This window comes from Tasmannia lanceolata, unplaced genomic scaffold, assembly GCF_043159265.1.
Source record: "Tasmannia lanceolata isolate RefF3 unplaced genomic scaffold, GAP_Taslan_0.1 ptg000012l, whole genome shotgun sequence".
Taxonomy (NCBI): Eukaryota; Viridiplantae; Streptophyta; class Magnoliopsida; order Canellales; family Winteraceae; genus Tasmannia; species Tasmannia lanceolata.
The window spans coordinates 44,479,834-44,500,261 of NW_027518689.1; the positions used below are offsets into that span (position 1 = coordinate 44,479,834).

The 20,428-nt window shown below is 38.5% G+C and overlaps 1 protein-coding gene across 1 annotated transcript in view; it reads right to left on the reverse strand.

Moving 5' to 3' along the window:
• The window catches only part of LOC143888337 (chaperone protein dnaJ GFA2, mitochondrial-like), a 51,331-nt gene that overhangs the window by 24,177 nt on the left and 6,726 nt on the right, over positions 1-20,428 (reverse strand). The window contains exons 4-6 of the mRNA XM_077392719.1: positions 20,263-20,354; positions 17,059-17,142; positions 16,897-16,935 (exon numbers count right to left, since the gene is read on the reverse strand). Of these exons, the coding sequence (XP_077248834.1) occupies positions 16,897-16,935; positions 17,059-17,142; positions 20,263-20,354 (215 nt within the window). The remainder of the gene's footprint in view (positions 1-16,896; positions 16,936-17,058; positions 17,143-20,262; positions 20,355-20,428) is intronic.

Sequence of the window (20,428 nt, forward strand, 5' to 3'; positions counted from 1 at the left end):
ATGTGTGTAATTTCGATAAGGGCAATTTATATAAAAAAATATATTTACTTTTAAATAATTTTACAGTGTTTGCGAGGGATCCTATATTTTCCAAAAAATCTACTTACACTATTATGAGAAACGTTGTAAGACTTTTATGGACTTGCATAGTACATGTTTTGGCTTTTGTTAAACCGGATCGTAGAGAATGTTTGATTATAGTATAAAGAGTAATCAAGATCAGCTCATAGACGGCTAGTGATCAACAAGATTTTGAGCCGGGAACACCTAATTAGCCACGTATGATCACGTTGGAAAGGATATGGTAATGAGTTAGTAATATGTGTGGGCCCGTTGTAACCCCAATAAGGTTAGTGGGCTTATTTGAGGAACAAGAGTCCGTAATAGGTGGACTCTAGGTTTTCCTTTAAGATATTATAAATAAAGTTATTATTTCTTCCCATTGGAATACACGTAAGGAAGTGGAGATAGTAGAAGACCACCCAGATCATTCTTCATTTTGCAGATGTTTGGAATCACAGCAAGAATGAGGATCCTCAATCATTGAAGTGTTGTACACGTAAAGCGATAGAAGTACAACATTCCTTCCACTTACCTTTGTGTACATACAACGATTGCTTTGGGTTATAGCATAACCGAAACCTTCCATGGCTCTATAAAACAGGATACACCTTTTAGTTTCCAATTTAGAAGAGGTTCAACAAATTCCCAAACTTCATTTTTCATAATGGAGTTTATTTCCTCAGACATGGTTTCCATCTAAAGATGTGAACTTTTAAACTTTCAATTTCCTCTGAATAAGTAACATGTTTCTCACTCGAGTTCTCATCTACCAAGGTAAAAATCCTATTAGGGGAGTGTTCCCTTTCACTTTGTCTAAGATGTAAACCTTCGTATGCGTATTTGCATACAGGGTTAAGTCGTACTGATATCTACATCATTCAGATGTATATTCCTTCCAGTCCACAACTCTAAAAGAGTTAGGTCAGAAGTCTCTGATAGAGCACATTTAACAATGTAAGTTGTGTTATAACCTAGAAATTCATAGGGATATCAATATAGTCCATTATTGATCTGACAATGTCTAGTCTATTCCTTCGCCCAACATTTGGCATTCCCCTCTTCTTCTCAATTGCATGATATCAATTCCTAGGGATGGGAAATTCGGTTGTCAACCCCTTGAATTGAATTCCAAATTATCTTTTATGATTGGCACGCTCACGCATTCAACACTCGCAAAAGTCGTGCTGACCAATCACGCCGCCTCCTCCATCCCTCAGGACCAACAAGGAGTGGTACAGGAATATTCACCTGTTGTCCATCAACTATGCTTTTCGGCCTGATCTTAGGCCCTGACTCACCCTCCGTGGACAAACCTTGTGGAGGAACCCTTAGGTTTTCAGGGTCATTGGATTCTCACCAATGTTTGCGTTACTCAAGCCGACATTCTCGCTTCTCAAGTCGTGCTGACCAATCACGCCGGCGATCCTCGACCAAAGCCAACAAGTGGCCTTGATTTATTTTGGCTAAAAAACTGCTCTTTAAGATGAAATCAAGATTTAGGATTGAAAGTGTAGTCTTGGGTTGATAAATCTCACTTCTAGAGCATGCATATCTCGTTCCTAGCTTAGAAGTTGCCTTAAAAGAAGAGAAATCATAATAGAATTAGAATTTTTTCCCTAATTTTGAAGTTGATCGAAATCCTAATTTCTTAAGAGTGTTGATCAGAGAACCTATCATCAATCCTCCCTCAAGATTAACAAGTGTTAGTTTAATCAAGGATGGTCTTCTTTGGCCTAGACTACAACACGATTATAGAACGAAATCTTGCAAAAATGTTACTGACAAACCCGTTTCTAGGATGAGTCTAGAATTTGGTTAGTCAGTAAATCAATGAATTCATTAAGATGAGTCTCTCCTTGACAAGGAAACTTGAAAATCTAGTGAAATATTATAGTAATGGGTCTGGAGACTTTGCTCTACCATCACTAACTCGACTTCGCAGAAGCTGGGCCTCTAAGTGGAGGAATTTCTTCCACAATCAGACATGATTTTCTACCCAAGGCACTCACGGAATTCTTGTGACTTAATATCTAAGAGCTTGAAAGCCAGTAGAGGGAAGAGATGCGGATGAAATTTCACACACAAGGAGTCTACAACAATTAAAAATTTTGGGAATATATACAGTTCCCCATTAATGTGGCCTCGGACACATTTATGTGGGCCAGTAGACTTTTGTGTATCTGATCGTGATGTGAATGTGGATTTACCTAATAATTATTAGTCAGGTTTATCCAAATCATGTTTAATGTATTAAATTTAATTTTTTTTTTTAAATCATGTTATAATGTAGTGTGCGTGAGACATGATTTGTACGAGGTCCGATCTGCTTATCAAATGGTGTTGATCGACTCAAATTTTGCGACGTCAGAAATGGGACTTTGCACAAGGTGAATGTTATTGCCTCGCTGTGTCACTGAGATGCATGGACTTGTATGAGTCAGGTGATGATATTTCGGATGTCCTAGAAGGCTATTCCATGACCACCTGTGCAGTTTGGAGTATTCAACAATATTCCTGTACGTAAATGGATGAGCGCGTCTTCTTGCTACGATATGGCATGAGCATCATCCCATAGCTAAATAGATATACGTGTGTGTGTGTGTGTGTGCACGCGCACGCTTGTGTGTGTGGATTTTTCAATATCTCATGATTTTAATATAAAATAACACTGTTAACGGGCGAGATTTTGAAGTACACCTTGATAAATGAATGTCTTATGATACTATGAGAAGACCTTCGCACTATTTTAAGGATACTTTCAGAATCTCATAAGATTTTTGTAATATTAGTTATTTTCTTCTTTTTTAAAGGGAAGTGCTAAAGAGAGGTGCCCTTGCAAAACCCATAGTTTTAAATTTCCACCGAAACCAACACAAAATGACAATTTCTGTTTCCAACCCCACTAAAACACATACCAAAACCGAAACGCATAGTGAAAGCAAAACCAAATGTATTATTTCTTTAAACTACTTGTTGGGCCCAAAATGGTCTGGGACGAATAAAGCAATATAACAGTCCAACCAATAAAAAAAAAGCAATATAAAGGTCCACTTTATAAAAAAAGCGTCCATAAGGGTATAATTACAAAAAATGCCCCAAAAGTTCCTTCAAATAACTTCTCATACCTAACTTTTAAAAGCAAGCCCCTAATAGCATGAAATTACGAAAATCCTTCAAACAACCATATGTAATACTTGTTCTGTAACCCGTCCATTTTCTTTCGAAAATGAAAAGCGCCAAAAGCAGGTGCAGTTAACGAGAGGAGTGAGCAATTTTACGGAATTGTCCTAAAGTATTTCCCAAATTACATTGTAACGCCACCTTTTAAAAGAGAGAAACCCTAAAGGGACATATAGTTACCACAATGCCCCCTTAATAACCTAAAGGACTTCCATGCCCTTCATCTTGTCCACCAAGCAAGACAAAAGGGGAAAAGGGACTGATTTTGGTGCTTTGCGGGTTTTGCAAGGGAGGCATTGTGGGCCAGAACCTTGTCTGCCAGGCAAGCGAACCCCAGATGGAGGTCCAACTGGCCAGCTGAGAGAGGAGAGGTCGGCCAAATGCTGGAAAAAGTGCCAGCGTCGTCTTTCCAAAAATTCCAAAAATAGGATTTCTAACTTTGACGACTCTATCTTGGGGAATCCGGGTCCTACTGGAGTTGGGAGAGTTCTTAGAAATGAGTTTGGAGCAGTTCGTTGGGCTTTTGATGGGCCTATTGGGATGACTGACGCTTCGGAGGCGGAGGTGCGACCAATATACCAAGCTCTGGAGCTATTTAAGAAAAAAAAAAACATGATAATTAAGTGGTAGAAGGAGACTCGACTAATGTTATCAGTTGGCTTAAAGGTGTTCATATACCTCCCTGGAGATTTGATAGATTTTTTTATCAGATATTTGATTGGGTCAGGCCCATGGAGGTTGTTTTTAATCATGTTCGGCGGTCTGCTAATCAGGTGGCAGACAGTTTAGCTAGAGAAGGAGTCTTCAAGGATTCTCTAGCTCTCTTCGATTCTCTCCCGCCGTGATCTTTTCTATTGTAGTCTTTTTCATGCTGTTGTACTCTGTTATTGCCGTTGTATCTTCACCATATCGGTCCTTTTTATTAAAATTACTGGCTACCATTTGAAAAAAAAAAAGATTTTTAAACCTCAAAAAATTCCCTCTCCATGATAGTTTCCTCTATGGTGGTGCATATGGCCTCCAACCCTTTGGGCCGACAAACCGCCCATAGTTTCCCAATTGCGACAGCATCACGGCCGACCATGGGTGGTCGTAATCCAGCAACATCCTTATGAGCCCACCACACACAAAGAGAACGCATCCAATCCCCATTTTATCTTCACGGTTTTCACAAGAGTGGGGCCCACGACTAAGCCCTTAGGTCAGCCGAACTCCCATGGTCATATCCCTAGCCCTTAGTCGTCGTAGGCCCGTAAATTCCCCTCCATTGCAAAACCCCAACCAGCCCCCTTTTCTTTTTTTGGTTTGATTAGTGAAGAAGATGGACATGAAAGTCCTTTCTTTAGATTTCTTAAGGGCCTTTTTAGTACCTTGCACCCCCCCTCTAGGGTTTCTCCTTTAAAAGTTGGACATGCAGTGTAATTTGGAGAATGCTCAAGGACAATTCTATAAATTTGCTTATTCCTTGCATTAAATACAACCCATTTTTCAGCTTGTCCTGTTTGAAAGGAAAGGGACGTGATAGGTATTAGGAAAGGTTGTTCAAGAGATTTTCATAATTTCACCAATATTAGATCTTCCTTTTAAATGCTAGGTATGAGAAGTAATTTGAAGAAACTTTTGGAGCATTTTCGCATATGGGCTCCTTTTAATAAAGTGGACCCTTACATTGCTTTATTGGACTTCAACCCTTTTTGGTTCAATAATCAGTTTTAAAGCCCAGAATCAAGTTCTGGAGCTTGAATTGATTTTCTGGAACCAGAATTAATTCTTTGGAACCCAAATTAATTTTTGGAACTAGAATCCAGAAGTTTGGAACCAGAATTAATTTCTGGAACCAAATTCCAGAATGGATTTATTGGATTGAATTGATTATTAAGGCCTATAATGCAGTATTGTATGTAGCCCAGAATTGAATTTTTGAGCCCGGAATTGATTTTTAAACCCTGAAAATTAACATTTAAGTGCTCTATTGAGCTAGAACTCTGGTTTTTGGGCCAAATAAGCTTCTCTCGACCAAAAAATGGGTGCTTACTCAAGAATTATGGTTTCTTTAATGAGCTCTGATAATGAAAGTTGCTTTTGGGCAGAGTTTTAAATTCTTAAAGTTGCTCTTGGGCATAGATTTAAATTTTGACCAAAATCCAAAATTTTGGCCGAAATATTTCGGTTTCGTTTGAACGAGTGCTTAAAATCGCAGATGTGACGCGTAACGTGGCCAACAAAAATCTTTTGTTGACTCGGCGCGGACGCGGCCAAGAACGCGGTTGATACGGCTGATGCGGTCATAACTTGGGAGAGTTAACTCTGTAGGGCAAAACGTGGAATGCGGATGCGGTGCAACGCGGAACGCAGTCAGGGTAAAAGGGAGTCGACTCGGGCGAGTTCCGAGTTTAGTCAACGAGTTTTTAAACACAAGTTTGTACCGAAACCGAAATTACTTTGAATAGGATTTTTACATGATTTCTCGAAATTCCCAAAATTTTAACCGAAATTTCATTTTTTCAATCTTATTTACAAAATTTATACCGAAATTTAAAGATTTCCACTGAAATTTTACACATTTCGGTGGAAAATTTTTAAAAAGACGAAAATTTTATCAGAATTTTACATGATTTGGGCCGAAATTTCCACCGAAACCGAAATATTTCGGTTTCGTTGGTGGCCGAAGCAGACACCAAAACCGACGTTTAAAACCTTGCTTTTAGGACCATAAAGCATGCAAATGTGTTATTCTGCGAGACCCACTTGGGGAAAGGGCTGTGTATTGGATCATATGAGTAATGTTTGACAAATTAGTTGAACGAATGGCTATGTGAGACGTTTATGGTAAGAAGGGTGATAGAAAAGGATTGTGAATAGCGACTTCTAAAGGAGAACTCTTCACTTAAACACATACTATGGTCAACAACTCTTGGGCAAAACCCTGTAAAATCCAATATCGACCTATCGGCATACGGATTCTAGTCCATAAGTCGATTTTGAATTTCTGATCATGTTACATAAAATAGAAAGTCAATTGCAAAGTATACTGAGTCACACAGAGATTATTGATCCATATCAAGTCAACCCCTTGATTTAGATCAATTTAAGGAAAAGTGACTAATTGACCCAAGAGGAGGGCGAGCCCTGGCTCAACGGTAAGGTTGCTACATTGTGACCAGGTGGTCACGGGTTTGAGTCACGGAAACAGCCTCTTTGCAAAAGCAGGGGTAAGGCTGCGTACATCTATCCCTCCCCAGACCCCACAATGGCGAGAGCCTAGTGCATTGGGCCGCCCTTTTTTTGGACTAATTGAACCAAGAGCAGCCACATCGTCTTGGGCCATTACGAGACCTAAGTGGCAAACTGTACCTTCAAACTGCATTGAGTCACATAGAGATGGTTGATCTATATCAAGTCAACTGACATCAAGCATTGCGATCGAACCATGAAGAGTGATTACCCGGACCCACAGAGAAGCGCTCGTAGTTCAGTAATTGATGGAGATCATACACAGGGATACTAACATGTTGCAAATTTTGCCAGCAGGAGGTTCGCAACCCAGCATGAGTCACATTGACCGGTTCCTCTTCTGCCCTGGGTGGCTTTCCCTTTTTCCAGATTCATGTCAGAAAGCGCTAGTTCATTCAGTTTCGGATCATTGTCCCCTTTTGCTTGACCCGCGCCTAGAATCGTGGGGTCCCTATCCATTCAGGTTTGATTTCGCTTGGCTCGAAACTCCAAAACTAGATGAGTTGATGGGGGAATGGTGGGATTCTTACAGTGTAGAGGGGGCGGAGGATTTAGTTATAGGGGATAAACTTCGATTTGTTAAAAAGAAACTAAAAGAATGGAATTCTAACATATTAGTGGCATCTTTAGAATGAAAAGTGTGGCTTCAAAATAAAATTAAGGAAATTACTTTCGCCGACGTGGGTGGTTTAGCTTCTGAGGAAGACCGGAATGAGATGGGGAGATGTAAAGAAAAGCACAAACGCTCTTTGTTGCAGGAGGAAATTTCATGGAGACAGAAATCAATGGCCAAATGGTTAAAGGAAGGTGACAACAACACGCCATACTTCCATAGTGTTGCTACTAGAAGGAAATTTCATGGCTTCAAAATAAAATTAACGAAATTACTTTCGCCGACGTGGGTGGTTTAGCTTCTGAGGAAGACCGGAATGAGATGGGGAGATGTAAAGAAAAGCACAGACGCTCTTTGTTGCAGGAGGAAATTTCATGGAGACAGAAATCAAGGGCCAAATGGTTAAAGGAAGGTGACAACAACACGCCATACTTCCATAGTGTTGCTAGTGCTAGAAGGAGTAATAGAATCGGGGCTTTAGAGATCAATGGTAATATCACGTTCAATAAAGAAGATATCTCCAGAGAAATTTTGAGATTCTACAAGTCGCTTTATGATTCGGAGGGGATAGTGACTCGTCTGCTTGAAGAGGTGGATTTTAAAGTGTTAGATGATCATCATATTATGGCTCTTGAGAAACCTTTTTCGGAAGAGGAGGTAGAAATATGAGTCTTTTCTTTGGGTCGTGATAAAGCTCCTGGGCCAGATGGTTTCTATCTTGAACTCTTTCAGTGCTGCTGGGATATGTCAAGAAGGATATCATGAAAGTCTTCCAGGAAGTCCATGAAGGGATGGAGTTGGATAGAGGTACTGGAGCGACTTTTGTTGCCCTTATCCCAAAAGTAAAGGGGGCAGTGAAGCTGTCATACTACATGCCTATTAGTTTGGTGGGTTGCCTCTACAAAGTTCTGGCAAAGGTTTTAGCTGAGCGCTTAAAAGTGGTGCTTCCTTTCATTATCTCTGATAATCAATGTGCTTTTGTTAGTCAGAGACAGATTTTGGACTGCTCTTTGGTGGCGAATGAAGTGATGGATTTGATGACGAAAACCGGAATCGAAGGTGTAATTTGTAAGTTAGACATGGAAAAAGCATATGATAGAGTCGAGTGGCATTGCTTGGATCATCTTCTTGGGAAGATGGGCTTTGGGTCTAGATAGCATGGGTGGATCAGGTGTTGTGTGTCTTCTGCTTGGTTCTCCATTCTGATTAACGGTTCCCCTAAAGGCTTCTTTAAGTCTTCAAGGGGGCTTCATCAGGGTGATCCGTTATCTCCATTCCTCTTTGTCATTGTGGCCGAGACTTTGAGAATACTTTTGGAGAAAGGAAGATCTAAGAGACTACTAAGTGGCGTCAGATGCGATCAGAACGGAGTAGAGGTTTCACATTTACAATTTGTTGATGACACTTTATTATTTAGCTCCCCCCAAATCTCGAAGATTATGAATCTCAAGGCGATTCTAAGGTGTTACGAACTTATTATAGGCCAAAGAAAAAAAAATTCAAAATCAAGGATGTGTGCCTTGAATGTAGAAGAGGCAGAAGCACTCAGACTAGCCAATCTCATGGGTTGCCATTTGGAGAAATTCCCAACGACTTACCTTGGTCTTCCTTTGGGAGTTGGGAGACCAAATAAAGTGGCATGGGATCCTATAGTGGAAAGAATAGAAAGACGGCTAGATACTTGAAAAAGGAACATGATCTCCAAGGGAGTCAGGATCAATGAAGCACGAATACGGGTACGGGGTGCGGGTACGACACGATACGAGTACGTGGGTACGTGATTTTTTTAAAAAATAGGATATGGGTACGTTGGGGTACGCTGAATATAATATATTTTTATATTTTATTATATATTTATAAAAATAAAAAAATTAAATATTTTGTTAAAGAATTCAAACAATTTAATTGGAGAACAATCAAATAACAATAACATCACCAATCTAATATTATTTCTAAGTTGTTAGGTTTTTAATTACGGGATATATATATTATAGATATTTAGATATATTCAACCCCCCTTTTGTTAATCGGGACAGCCTCTCTATTGTAAATCTGTAATTTTCAATTTAATTTGAACCGATACGCACCCAAAGAGTACCCAAGAGCACCCGCACCCGACACGGGTACGTGGGCCTTCGGAGAGTACCCATGCTTCTTAGGTTAGGATAACTCTTATTAACGCAGTGTTGGAGAATATCCCTATCTATCAACTTTCCTTGTTTAAATGCCCTATGAGTGTGGTAAAGCGTATTGAACAGATTCAAGGGAGATTCTTATAGGGGAGATTCTTATAGGAGGGTTCAGAGGATAAGAGAAGACTTAATTTAGTGAGTTGGGAAGATGCATGCAAACCAATTAAAGGAGGTGGTCTAGGTATAAGGAAGATAAAGCAAGTGAATCATTCTCTCTTGGGGAAATGGTTGTGGAGGTTTGGTGAGGAACAGTCACAACTTTGGGCTAAAGTAATTGTGGGCATGTATGGATCAGAGGCATGTGATTGGAAAGCTTCAAATTGCTTTAGAATTCCCCAGATATCTGTATGGCGTGACATTATGCGTATGAGATGCAATTTTGAACGAGCTATCAGATATAGAGTGAACTCTGGTGATAGAATTACTTTTTGGGATATGTGTTGGTGTTCTTCTACTCCTTTGAAAGAATTGTTTCCTGACTTATACTTGGTAGCAGCTGATAAGTTTGTTCTGGTTAAAGATTGCTTTGAGAGAGTAGGAGAGAGGGTGATTTGTGTTAGAATATATGCCCTGAAAAGCCAGTAGAATGACATTTATTAATTAATAAAGGTTTATTTCATGACATGAATGGGTAATTATATTAATGAATGTGTGTGATGTGCTTGTTTATTGACACATGTTCGTACTTAGGTAGCATAGTAAAAATGTCATGCTCAAAGGATTCACAGATCCAAGGGAGGTAGGAGATATGGTATCTCGGTTCTATGCAAGCCTTAATAGTTCCTAGTTGGGAAAGAGACTGGACATCTCTTTCTGTATACAACTAGCACCAGTCTTGCCAACATGCACGTGTCGTGAGGTGACTTATCTCGGTCATCTAGGTAGTGGACCCCAAGCAAGAAGAGTGGGTGTGACGATTGGATCGTGCAACCGAATAGGATCAAATAAAGAACAACTAGTGGACAAAAAAGTATAAAGTTGTTCTTCCAAATAGGACCCTTCACAAGTCCTTAGACCTGAGGGATCTTATTGGTCTGTCGGCCCATTCTAGGGTCTTAGTCTATCTTATAGTGATTCTATTTTAGAGTCACATTCGGATAGAGTTATATCCTAGAGCAAACCCTCGAGACCAATAGTGATACTCAACAAGGGATTCTTCTCCCTAAAATTTAGGGATTGACATCTACAATTTTGTCAGAGCGGTAGGCTTATTAAATAGCTTGGTCAGGCGGATTTGATAAAATGTTTATCGAAAAGTTTTATGAAACATTGAATTATTTTCAAAGGATTTTACAAATGCATTTGGAGGCCGAACACCGCTAGACCAAAATGGTATACCAAGAGTGGGCCAAGAGGGTAAACGATGACACCTCCCATATGACTCAACTCAGTAGATGTAGTTACAAAGAAAGGACTTGCACATACATGATGTGATTATGGGTAAGATGATCTGACGGTCATCTTCAGGGTTACGACTCGATGGAGGCCACTGACCTAATGCGAGTGTAGTTTAACTACAGAGCGAGATCGCAGTGGGGCCCACCATAGGGTTCGACAGGATCAGCCGTCGGATCCCTGCGACGATCCCACTCATAACTCGAATGACCCGGTAATATCTAAACGGATCAGGGTTCCGCATTTTATGTAATTGGACCGACGGATATGATCTGTTAGATTAATGTGGATATTAATTAAGTATATATATATATGTTGATATATGTATATATATACATGTCTTTGTTAAGTAAGTAACAAGAGACAATAAGAGCATATTGCGAAGACAAATTGGAGCCGATATAACTCCCATTGGATGTGAGTTATTAATTAATTAATTTGCTAATTAATTATTTAATTATTATACATTATTATGTATTATTAATTTGATTAATAATAAGCATAATAATGTGTAATCCAAATGAGGATAGTTATTCTCAAACCGGTTTTGACAAAGTTGCGGAATTGGAACGGAATTGGGAATTGGGAATTGGGAATTGGGATAGGACTACACATTTGGATAAGGTTTGTGGGGCCCACAACACTCCTAATCAGTTGGAGATCTGAGGAAAAGAGTCTCAATTGCTCAAGGACTTTAAGTTGCACTCAAACTCCTTGTTGGATAAGAATTGCTAAATTATAGGATCTACAAAGCAAGCAATTTGTTTCCAACACCAACTCTTATGACATAAGGCCACAAGGGCTGGAGAGAAGCATCCATACACGTTCTCCCATGTATCTTGAGTGTCCCCACACAGCCTTGGAGGTTTGGGAGAGTCACATTCACTCGAGGAGTCTCAATTCAAGTTGCTTTCTCAATTGGATTGGAATTGGGAGAGAGAAACAAGAATTTATCAAACCAAAACTCTATTTTCTATAAATGGGAGAGGGATGAACGAAATTTAGTGTGTGGAATACTCAAAAATCCGTTCTCCCTTGCTTCCCCCTTTGGAAAAATCGTTTTCCATCTCTCTCTCTCTCTCTCTCTCTCTCTCTCTCTCTCTCTCTCTCTCTCTCTCTCTCAATTGAAATAGTTTCAAAGAGAAAGACTTCCAATCAATTTCTCTATTCTATACAACAAAGGTACTGATTAGATCAGACCTTAAAGAGGTGAATAAGAGTTATTCACATCCACAATAGTCCGAGCAAAGAAAAAGAATTCATCGGTTCAACTTGCACGGTTCGCAGCGTTCAGAACAATCGCAACTGTTCGCGGCGTTCAGAACGATCGCAACCATTCGAAGGGTAGATCAAGCAGCGTGGTTCCTTGATTTCTACTTGTTCCTTGTCTTACGCTTCCAATTGAAGCAAAAGTATGAAGCACCCCCAAGGGTATGCGCTTTCGATTGGGCAGCACTTCATGGCCGGATTTAGACAGTGGACTCTCTCAGGGAGAGAAAAATGTTAATTGTTAATCATTGTGCCATGTGCATCGAGGCAAGAGAATCTGCGGACCATATCTTTATTCATTGCAGAGTCGCCAGGGAGGTACGGGGCTGTATATTGCCCAGGTTTGGTATTGATTGGGTCTTCCCTTCTAGGCTTCAAGATTTATTTGAAGGTTGGTCGTTGGTTCCATGGAGGAAAAAGGGAAGGGTGTTGTGGTCATTATCATTGTTGGCTACCATGTGGGTATTATGGAAAGAAAGAAATGATAGAGTTTTTGAAGGAGTAGCTAAATCTCCTTATTGTCTATTCATTAAAGTATTAGCGCTAACTATTGCTTGGGCAAAGTCACTCCCTCTATACCGTTTCGTCTCGGCTTTTGAGTTGTGGGAGGGATGGGGAGTGATTTGTAATAGCAAGGACATCCACCCTTTGGTTGTACAACATTGGCAACCTTCTCCCGCTGGGCTTCTGAAGTTAAATTTCGATGGTTCTAGCTTTGGCAATCAGGACCCGCTGGTATTGGGGGAGTATTGAGGGATTCATAGGGGAGGTTTTATGGGCCTTTTTTGGTCCTATTGGATCAGCTGATGCTAGTGAAGTTGAAGTGAGGGCAGTGCATCGGGGCCTTATGCTTTTGGACAAGGAAAGAATGAACCAAACTATTATAGAAGGAGACTCTCTCTCAATGTCATTAGGTGGCCCAAAGGCTCCTTGGTCGCTCCTTGGAGATTTGCACATTTCTTTGACGAGATAAAGGACAAATCAGCAGGTTCTTCCATCGTTTTTGTTCATGTGCGGAGATCTGCCAATGAGATTGCTAACAAGCTTGCTAGGGATGGAGTTCATAAGCAGGATTTAGAGTTGTTTGATTTCTTGCCCCCGTGACAGGCCTTTCCGGCTTTCGTGGGCTGTTTGTATTGATTTTTTTACTTTTTTCTTTGTACCTACTGGGCGGACTTCCTCAGTCTTCCCCTTTTCTCTTTAATGAAATTTGTTACCATTAAAAAAAAAAAAAGGTTTGCAATGATGCAACTGTATTTGGCGTCAGAGTCGTCAATGTATGATGATGACCTGGATTTTTATTATAAATGGAATCTGGCACAATTTTTAAAGGATGTTATAGATTGATTTTACAGTCTCTCGATCTGTCGTATTTAGCAAAGTAACTCATATCCTTTTCCTAACTGGTGATAATTTCTCGGATTGGGAGGATAAAACCATGCTCAAGATATTTTGCACGGACCTTAATCTAGTGTTTTGTGTGCATGAACCACTCATCCCCACGAAAACAAGCATGTCAGCAGAACAGGGCAAGCATAAGAGGTGAATGCAATCTAACCACGTGAGTCTTTTCCTCATGCTGAGCCATATAGGCAAAAGAATTAGGGGATCCATAATGAAATGCGACAAGGCAGCGAGATTCCTCTAAGTTGTTGAACGCAAATATGTCAATTCTGTGAGGCATTGGCCGGCACCCTAATCATGGTTTTAAATTTCCACCAAAACCGAAACGAAACTAGTTCGGCATGTGATGCATAATTACATTTATATGAATTGCATTTAAAATGTGGTCTATGTATTATGGATAAATATTTATATGATTGCATGTGAATATACTATGTATTAAATTACCAGGAATGCACGACAGCGCATGTCACTTGGTGCTCAATGTTGTTAAACCGTTATGGATGGTTTGTCTTGCTTATGTAATGTGACAGCTCACAAGTGCGTATTTATGCTTATTCTAGCATTTCATGAAGCTCCATCTTAAAGTTCTATCATTTGCAAATGTTCCTATACTTTTTTTGTGATTCTACAGGAATTTCCACCGAAATTTCCATCCAGACCCGAAACTTCTCCGGTTCTGTGGCGACCGAAACAGAAACCAAGATTGAAATTAAAATCATTGACCCTAATGAGTCGACTATCATCCATGAAACATAACGGAGAGAGAAACGTGTGTATTATGAATCTAAGACTGTTGGCATCTTACATCATGGTGGTTTGACTACAGATTTACTTCAATCCAGTTTTTGTCTTGCAACTTGAAAGGACATTTTTCATTCCATCTTTTTTCTAGAAACATTATATCAATTTCCAGACTTACCACCCGTGGTTTGAGATTCCACTTTTGAACTATTTAAGGGTAATTCTATTATTGGTTCTGCAACCCTATTGGATAGCCTATATAAGTTCATTTAGACTCTTCCTTGGACCATATGGATGGTAAAAGCGACACTAAAAACATACTAATGATAAGGACTCTCATGCTCTGGCACAAGAGATTGGGACACATCTCCATCAAGAAGATCAAAAGGTTAGTGAATGATGGAATCAGGCTGAAGGGTTTTCATCGGGTAAGGGAAAACACTTGCTTTGGAAACCCAACAAATCCATGTAAACAAGCCACCCCCGCAAGTTAAATATCGAGTTCTACGGTGTAATATCTTCATTTGAATTTATAGGGATCAGTGTATATTCCTTAAGTTCAATGTAAGTATGTTTATCTTTCTGGTTCTATATGTGGATGATAATTTGCTACCCGGCAGTGAACTACAGTTACAGCATCTCAGAACTTTGAAAGAAAGGATATGGGTGAATCCTCTTAAGTCATTGGCATAGAGATTCAAAAGAGACAGATCTCAAGGCCTATTGGGACAGCCTTAGAAGGCCTACATTAATAAATTTATCGAGATTTCAAATGAAAGACTACTCACCTAGTGTGGCCCTTATTGTGAAGGTTGATAAATCCAGTGAGGAACTGTATCCAATAAATGAACTAGAGAGGAGTGAGATGAGAAAAATCCCATATGCATGTACGGTTGGCAGTCTGTTGTATACGCAAGTCTACACAAGACCAAACATCCAATTTGAAGTTGAGATGGTGGGCAGATACTAGAGTGATCAAGGGATGGAGCCCTGAAAGCTGCAAAGAATGTTTTATAATATCTTTAAGGGACGAAGGAAATCTGATCGTTTGGAGGTGATTGGATATTCGGATACAGAATTTGTTGACTGCCTCGATTCTAGGAAGTCTGCCTCAGGGTATGTCTTCCCACTTGCGGGACGTGTGTCATTTCAAGGAGCGTGAAGCAAAGTTTGGCCACATCTTTCACAATAGAGGTAGAGTTCGTGGCGTGCTAATAGGCTACTACACAGGCATTGTGGTTGCAGAATTTTGTCACAAGGTTGAGTCATTGACTCAATCTCTAAGCCAACAGGTATCAACTATGATAATTCCGCTGCAGTTTTCTTCTGGAAGAACAATAACAGTGAAAGTAATAACAAGCATATCAGCATTAAGCATCTAGTTATTCGAGATTTTGTTAGGGATTATCATGTGATAATTGAGCACATCCGCAATGATATGATAATTGCAGACCTCATGACGAAGGGGCTACAAGGCTCATGTGGAGCGCATGGGACTGATTCGATCATTTAGTGTTTGGTTATGATACTAAGACACGGTTGATTTTATTAATGTTACAACTTTGGTTGATGATTCATGTTCTTGTTCTCGTCTTTCATTTAAGGGTGTACATAAAGTTATAAAAAAAGACGGTTTGTCCATGAGGACAAAATAAAGTAGGACTAGAATGGGCATTTGCTAACCTATTCATAAAGGAATGCGCTACATAAGGTGTTAACGTGCTCAACAGAGGGAATTAGTGTCATTGTGATACATGGAAGGTAATGCTAGCCTTAGGGCAATTGCCGCCATTATTCATGCACCTAAAACTCTTTATATGAACCAAGAATTGAAATTTCAGTTTCGGTTTCAGTTTCGGACCCGGCCGAAATCCGATATGAACTAAAGAATACTAGTAAAGGTTTGGACCATGGGATTGTATTCGAAATGTATGAACATATGCCAAGATTGCTATTTTGAAGTGCTTAAAACCCAAGAGTCTTCTCCAAAACCTAAGAGTGGCAATATGGACCATGAGGGAGAATGTTAGAAACGTTTCCATAAGGTGGCCACAGTTGCCCCTCTAGCAAGAGTTGTAGTGCTTGTAAGACCTAACCCTAAACTCCTATCATATATAAATCAGTGGTTGCTTGAGGGAAGCAACACACATAAAGGACTAAGAGTGATTTAGGGTTTTCTCCGAGTGGTCCCTGATCTACCAAGGCAAAACCCTAGATTTCATTCATCTGAGAATCCATACTTGGGTGGATTGAAAGATCTCTCCAGTGATCGACAAACGGTATTCATTGAAAGAATCTTCAACGGTCGGATCATATATATCTCCTAAAATCTCTAGCTGACCATCACGGTTGATGGTACGATTCGGTTTTCGCATTAAGATTGAAGTTTATTCTAACAAATAATTCAACAAAAATGCTGATCATCACAGTCGAAGGTACGATTTGGTTTTCGCATTAAGATTGAAGCAGTAAGATTCAAGTTTATTCTAACAAATAATTCAACAAAAATGACACCAGAATGACAATATATAAGCACGTGAACTACCCACTCCAAGGAAAGCATTATACACCATACGTAGTTCACTCCAAGGAAAGTATTATACACCATAAGAAGTTCATGAGATTGCACAAGAGCTCTTCAAGGAAAAGAACAACAGGTTGCAGAAAAGAATTTTACAACACAACCAATGTGACACTAATTTTTTTATTAACAAATGAATTTTTATCAAGAATATGTAATCACTGTTGCAAACTTGCAAGTCAAAAAAACAAATGTGACTGAAAGGAAATCAAGTATGGCACCTGGTCATAAAGTGATCGCTTCTCCTCGTCTTTTAAAACCTACAACAAAACATCATAGGACACTCATTATTATATCCATTCAATAGTGCAATGAAAGAATATATGTATTCATGTGAAAAAAATCACTTCTAAGAAAGAACAACCTTTAAAAGTTAAAAATACCTCATAAGCACACTGAACTTCTTGAAACTTTCTTTCAGCATCAGAATCCTCTTTATTTGTATCAGGATGCAGCTTCTTTGCAAGCTGCATAAGCATACAGGAGAAGATAGACAAACAATTTTTAACATAAACATTAGGTTAAAGGGCAATCTAAGTATTTGACAGATACGAAGTGAAAATAAGTCTACTCAAACATAAACGCATTTAATATAAATCTATATCCCAAATAAAGAAAAACAAGGATACCAACAAATAATTTGACTACTTAAAAGTTCAAAGCAAAGCTGACATCAAGGTTTCATCAATAAGTAGCCTTCCCAAAAGTATTAAGCAATCCCTCTGCTGTGTGCATTGTTGACAAAATCTCTTTTATTCCACCTCTAGGATAAGAAATTTGCCCATAGCATCAATAGCAACGAAATAAAAAAATAGATTGTGTGTAGTTCTCAAGAGATCAACAAAGGCATCAATAAGTTTAGTTAAGGGAAATAAATTTTCTATTTTGGCGGGTAAGCAAGCAAAGACGCTAAGGCCTTTCATCTGAAGCACTTGGCATAAGGTTCAATCCACTTCAATGTGTTTTTGCTCTCTATAAGGTGGAAATATTAAGGACATTGTAGTCTATGATAGTTATGGACAGAGATGCAAGAATGGAGATATGCCTCTTTTCTTTGCAGGTCCATGTAGTCGAAGTTTAAAATGTCAGTCTTGGTATGCATGTTGGTTGCCACGAAAATGGAAATATGTTGGTTTTGGTCATAAATCTAATAAATAAAGAAAGCCTATAGACACATGTGCAGATCGTAATTTTAAGACAAAACTTCATAAAATACTACAGTAAGCACAAATAGAGACTTCAAAACCATTACATAAGCAAGACAACCACCCATTATGGTTTAACATCAAACACCGAGTGAAATGTGATGTCTCTCATGTCTAGAATTGTAAGGTCCATTCTAAACTCAAAATTTATAACAAAAACCCATTATTTACACCACATATCACATGTAACTCATATAAATATAATTATGTGGTATTGTATACCATATAGTACAATAAATGGTAAACAACGATTACTTTTCATTTTTTAATAATTCCTTAACAATCGATTAAAATTTAAGAAATACCAAGGCATGGCTAAATCTACACACCCCCTTTTTTTTAAAATAAAAGCTTCGCACCCCTTGATGTTGTTAAATTTTCGGAAATTTTAAAGTTACTTTATTTATAATACAATATATATAAAAAAAAATACATCATAATATTATAAAATACAATACAAAACAATAAAATAAAGTGATTTCTGATTTCTATATAATTTTCATATATAACAAAACAATAGTATTAATTGTGATTTTTATACCATTCAAAAAAATAATTATTACTTTTATATAATTTTCTTGCAGTTATAATTTCCTTGTATAAAGTGATTTTTATATAATTTCGTCGTAGTTATAACAATAGTATTTTATAAAACAATAAAATAAAGTGATTTATGGTTTCTATATAATTTTCATATAGAACAAAGCAATAGTATTAATTAAGATTTTTTTATAATTTCCTTGTAGTTATGATTTTTATATAATTACCTTGTCCATTCTATTTTATAATTTCTAAAAATCATTTTTAGATTAACCTGACAAAAGTGGAGAGGGTCGGTGATCCAAAGTCACTCTTAACATCTACATGAGGCAATGATGAATTAGTATGGTTTTATGAGAACATTTTCCTGACAAGGTGTTAACTGGAAGGAAAATTATTGAACATGATTCTTGAAAAAGGGTCAATAAAATAAACTTGCTTTCAGGGAAATGGTTACAAGGAATAACCAAATGAAAAAGCCATACAATCACAAGTTCGACAATTAACCCTTTTATCAATAGAACCAAAAACGAATAACCAAATGAAAAAGTCACAACCAAGGTTACCTGGAAGTTTGGAACGCGGTACAGAAACTGGTATAGGGTACAATGGTAGCCCGGTACGCGGTACGATGAGGGTAGGATAAGAAGGTTCGCTATTTGGGTTCGCGGGTCGATTTGGAGCGAAAATATGGGTCGCTCTGGTACTATAAATATGGGTCACTCTACCGCACCATTGCTGCGTACGCTCGACGGTCTAATCCTTATATATATGAGAAAACGGTTCCTACACATATGTGTAGAGAGTTCTCTACACACTAGCTTAAAATACAGTGGGGGCCCACATTGTTTGGGTGATCCAAGCCATCCATTTTAAAGGCCCTCACATAGATAGGGTGTCTACAAAAAATCAGATCCATAGGATCATCCCAACCCTACGATTTGTGGAGGTAAAATGGATGTCTTTAAACCTTCACAAATTAGTCCATTTTTTGCCTCCACAGTTCGAATGGTTAGGATGATCCTATGGATCTGATTTTTTATGGACACCCTATCTATGTGAGGGCCTTAAAAATGAATGGTTTGGATCACCCAAATAATGTGGCCCCCACTGTATTTTAAGCTAGTGTGTAGATAACTTATCTACACATATGTGTAGGAACCGTTCTTCTCTCTCTCTCTCTCTCTCTCTCTCTCTCTCTATATATATATATATATATATATATATATATATATATATATATATGTATATATAATTTCATATATTTTTACAAGAATATCATTCTATAGTCCATACTACATACATTTAATAAGCAAAACCAAAAGCCTCGTGTGTTCCATTCATATATATTCAAAATGAAAATTCCAGTTACAATCCAATCCATAATAAATAAAATTTGAAAATCTCCAAATATCACTAAATTAAGTACCAACATATATTGCATTCTCAATCTTAAATGAAAGCAAACAGAAAATAACTACCCAATTCTGAAATAAAAACATAAAAATATGAACAAACTAATAAACTATCGTGCAACTCTCTTTTCCTAGTCCATCGAAGTGTTCCCTCTCTCTATGCATCTCTCCATTTCCCGCGGGTCGCCAGTTTTGGCGATCCGGGTCGCAAATGACCCACGTTTCGGGTCTGGGACCCCGGATCGCTGGTGGAGGGTGGGAGGGCGACCGCGGTAACATTGGTCACAACCAACAAATAGGAGAACATATAATCCAGGCTTCAACCAATTCAGACAAACAAAATGGAATGTTGAGGAATTGAATGGATCATCAGTAATTTCCGAGTACACAATATGAAATAAACTCAAAGTAAATATAAATAACTTACCGCATAATAAGCTTTCTTTATTTCAGATGCACCCGCATTCTTGCTTACCCCGAGCACATCGTAATAGTCTCTTTCAGCCATTGAACATGATCCTAACAAACAAAACCAATAGAAGAAGAAAAAGAAAAGATCCCTCTTTAACTATCCAGAAATGAAAAATATATAT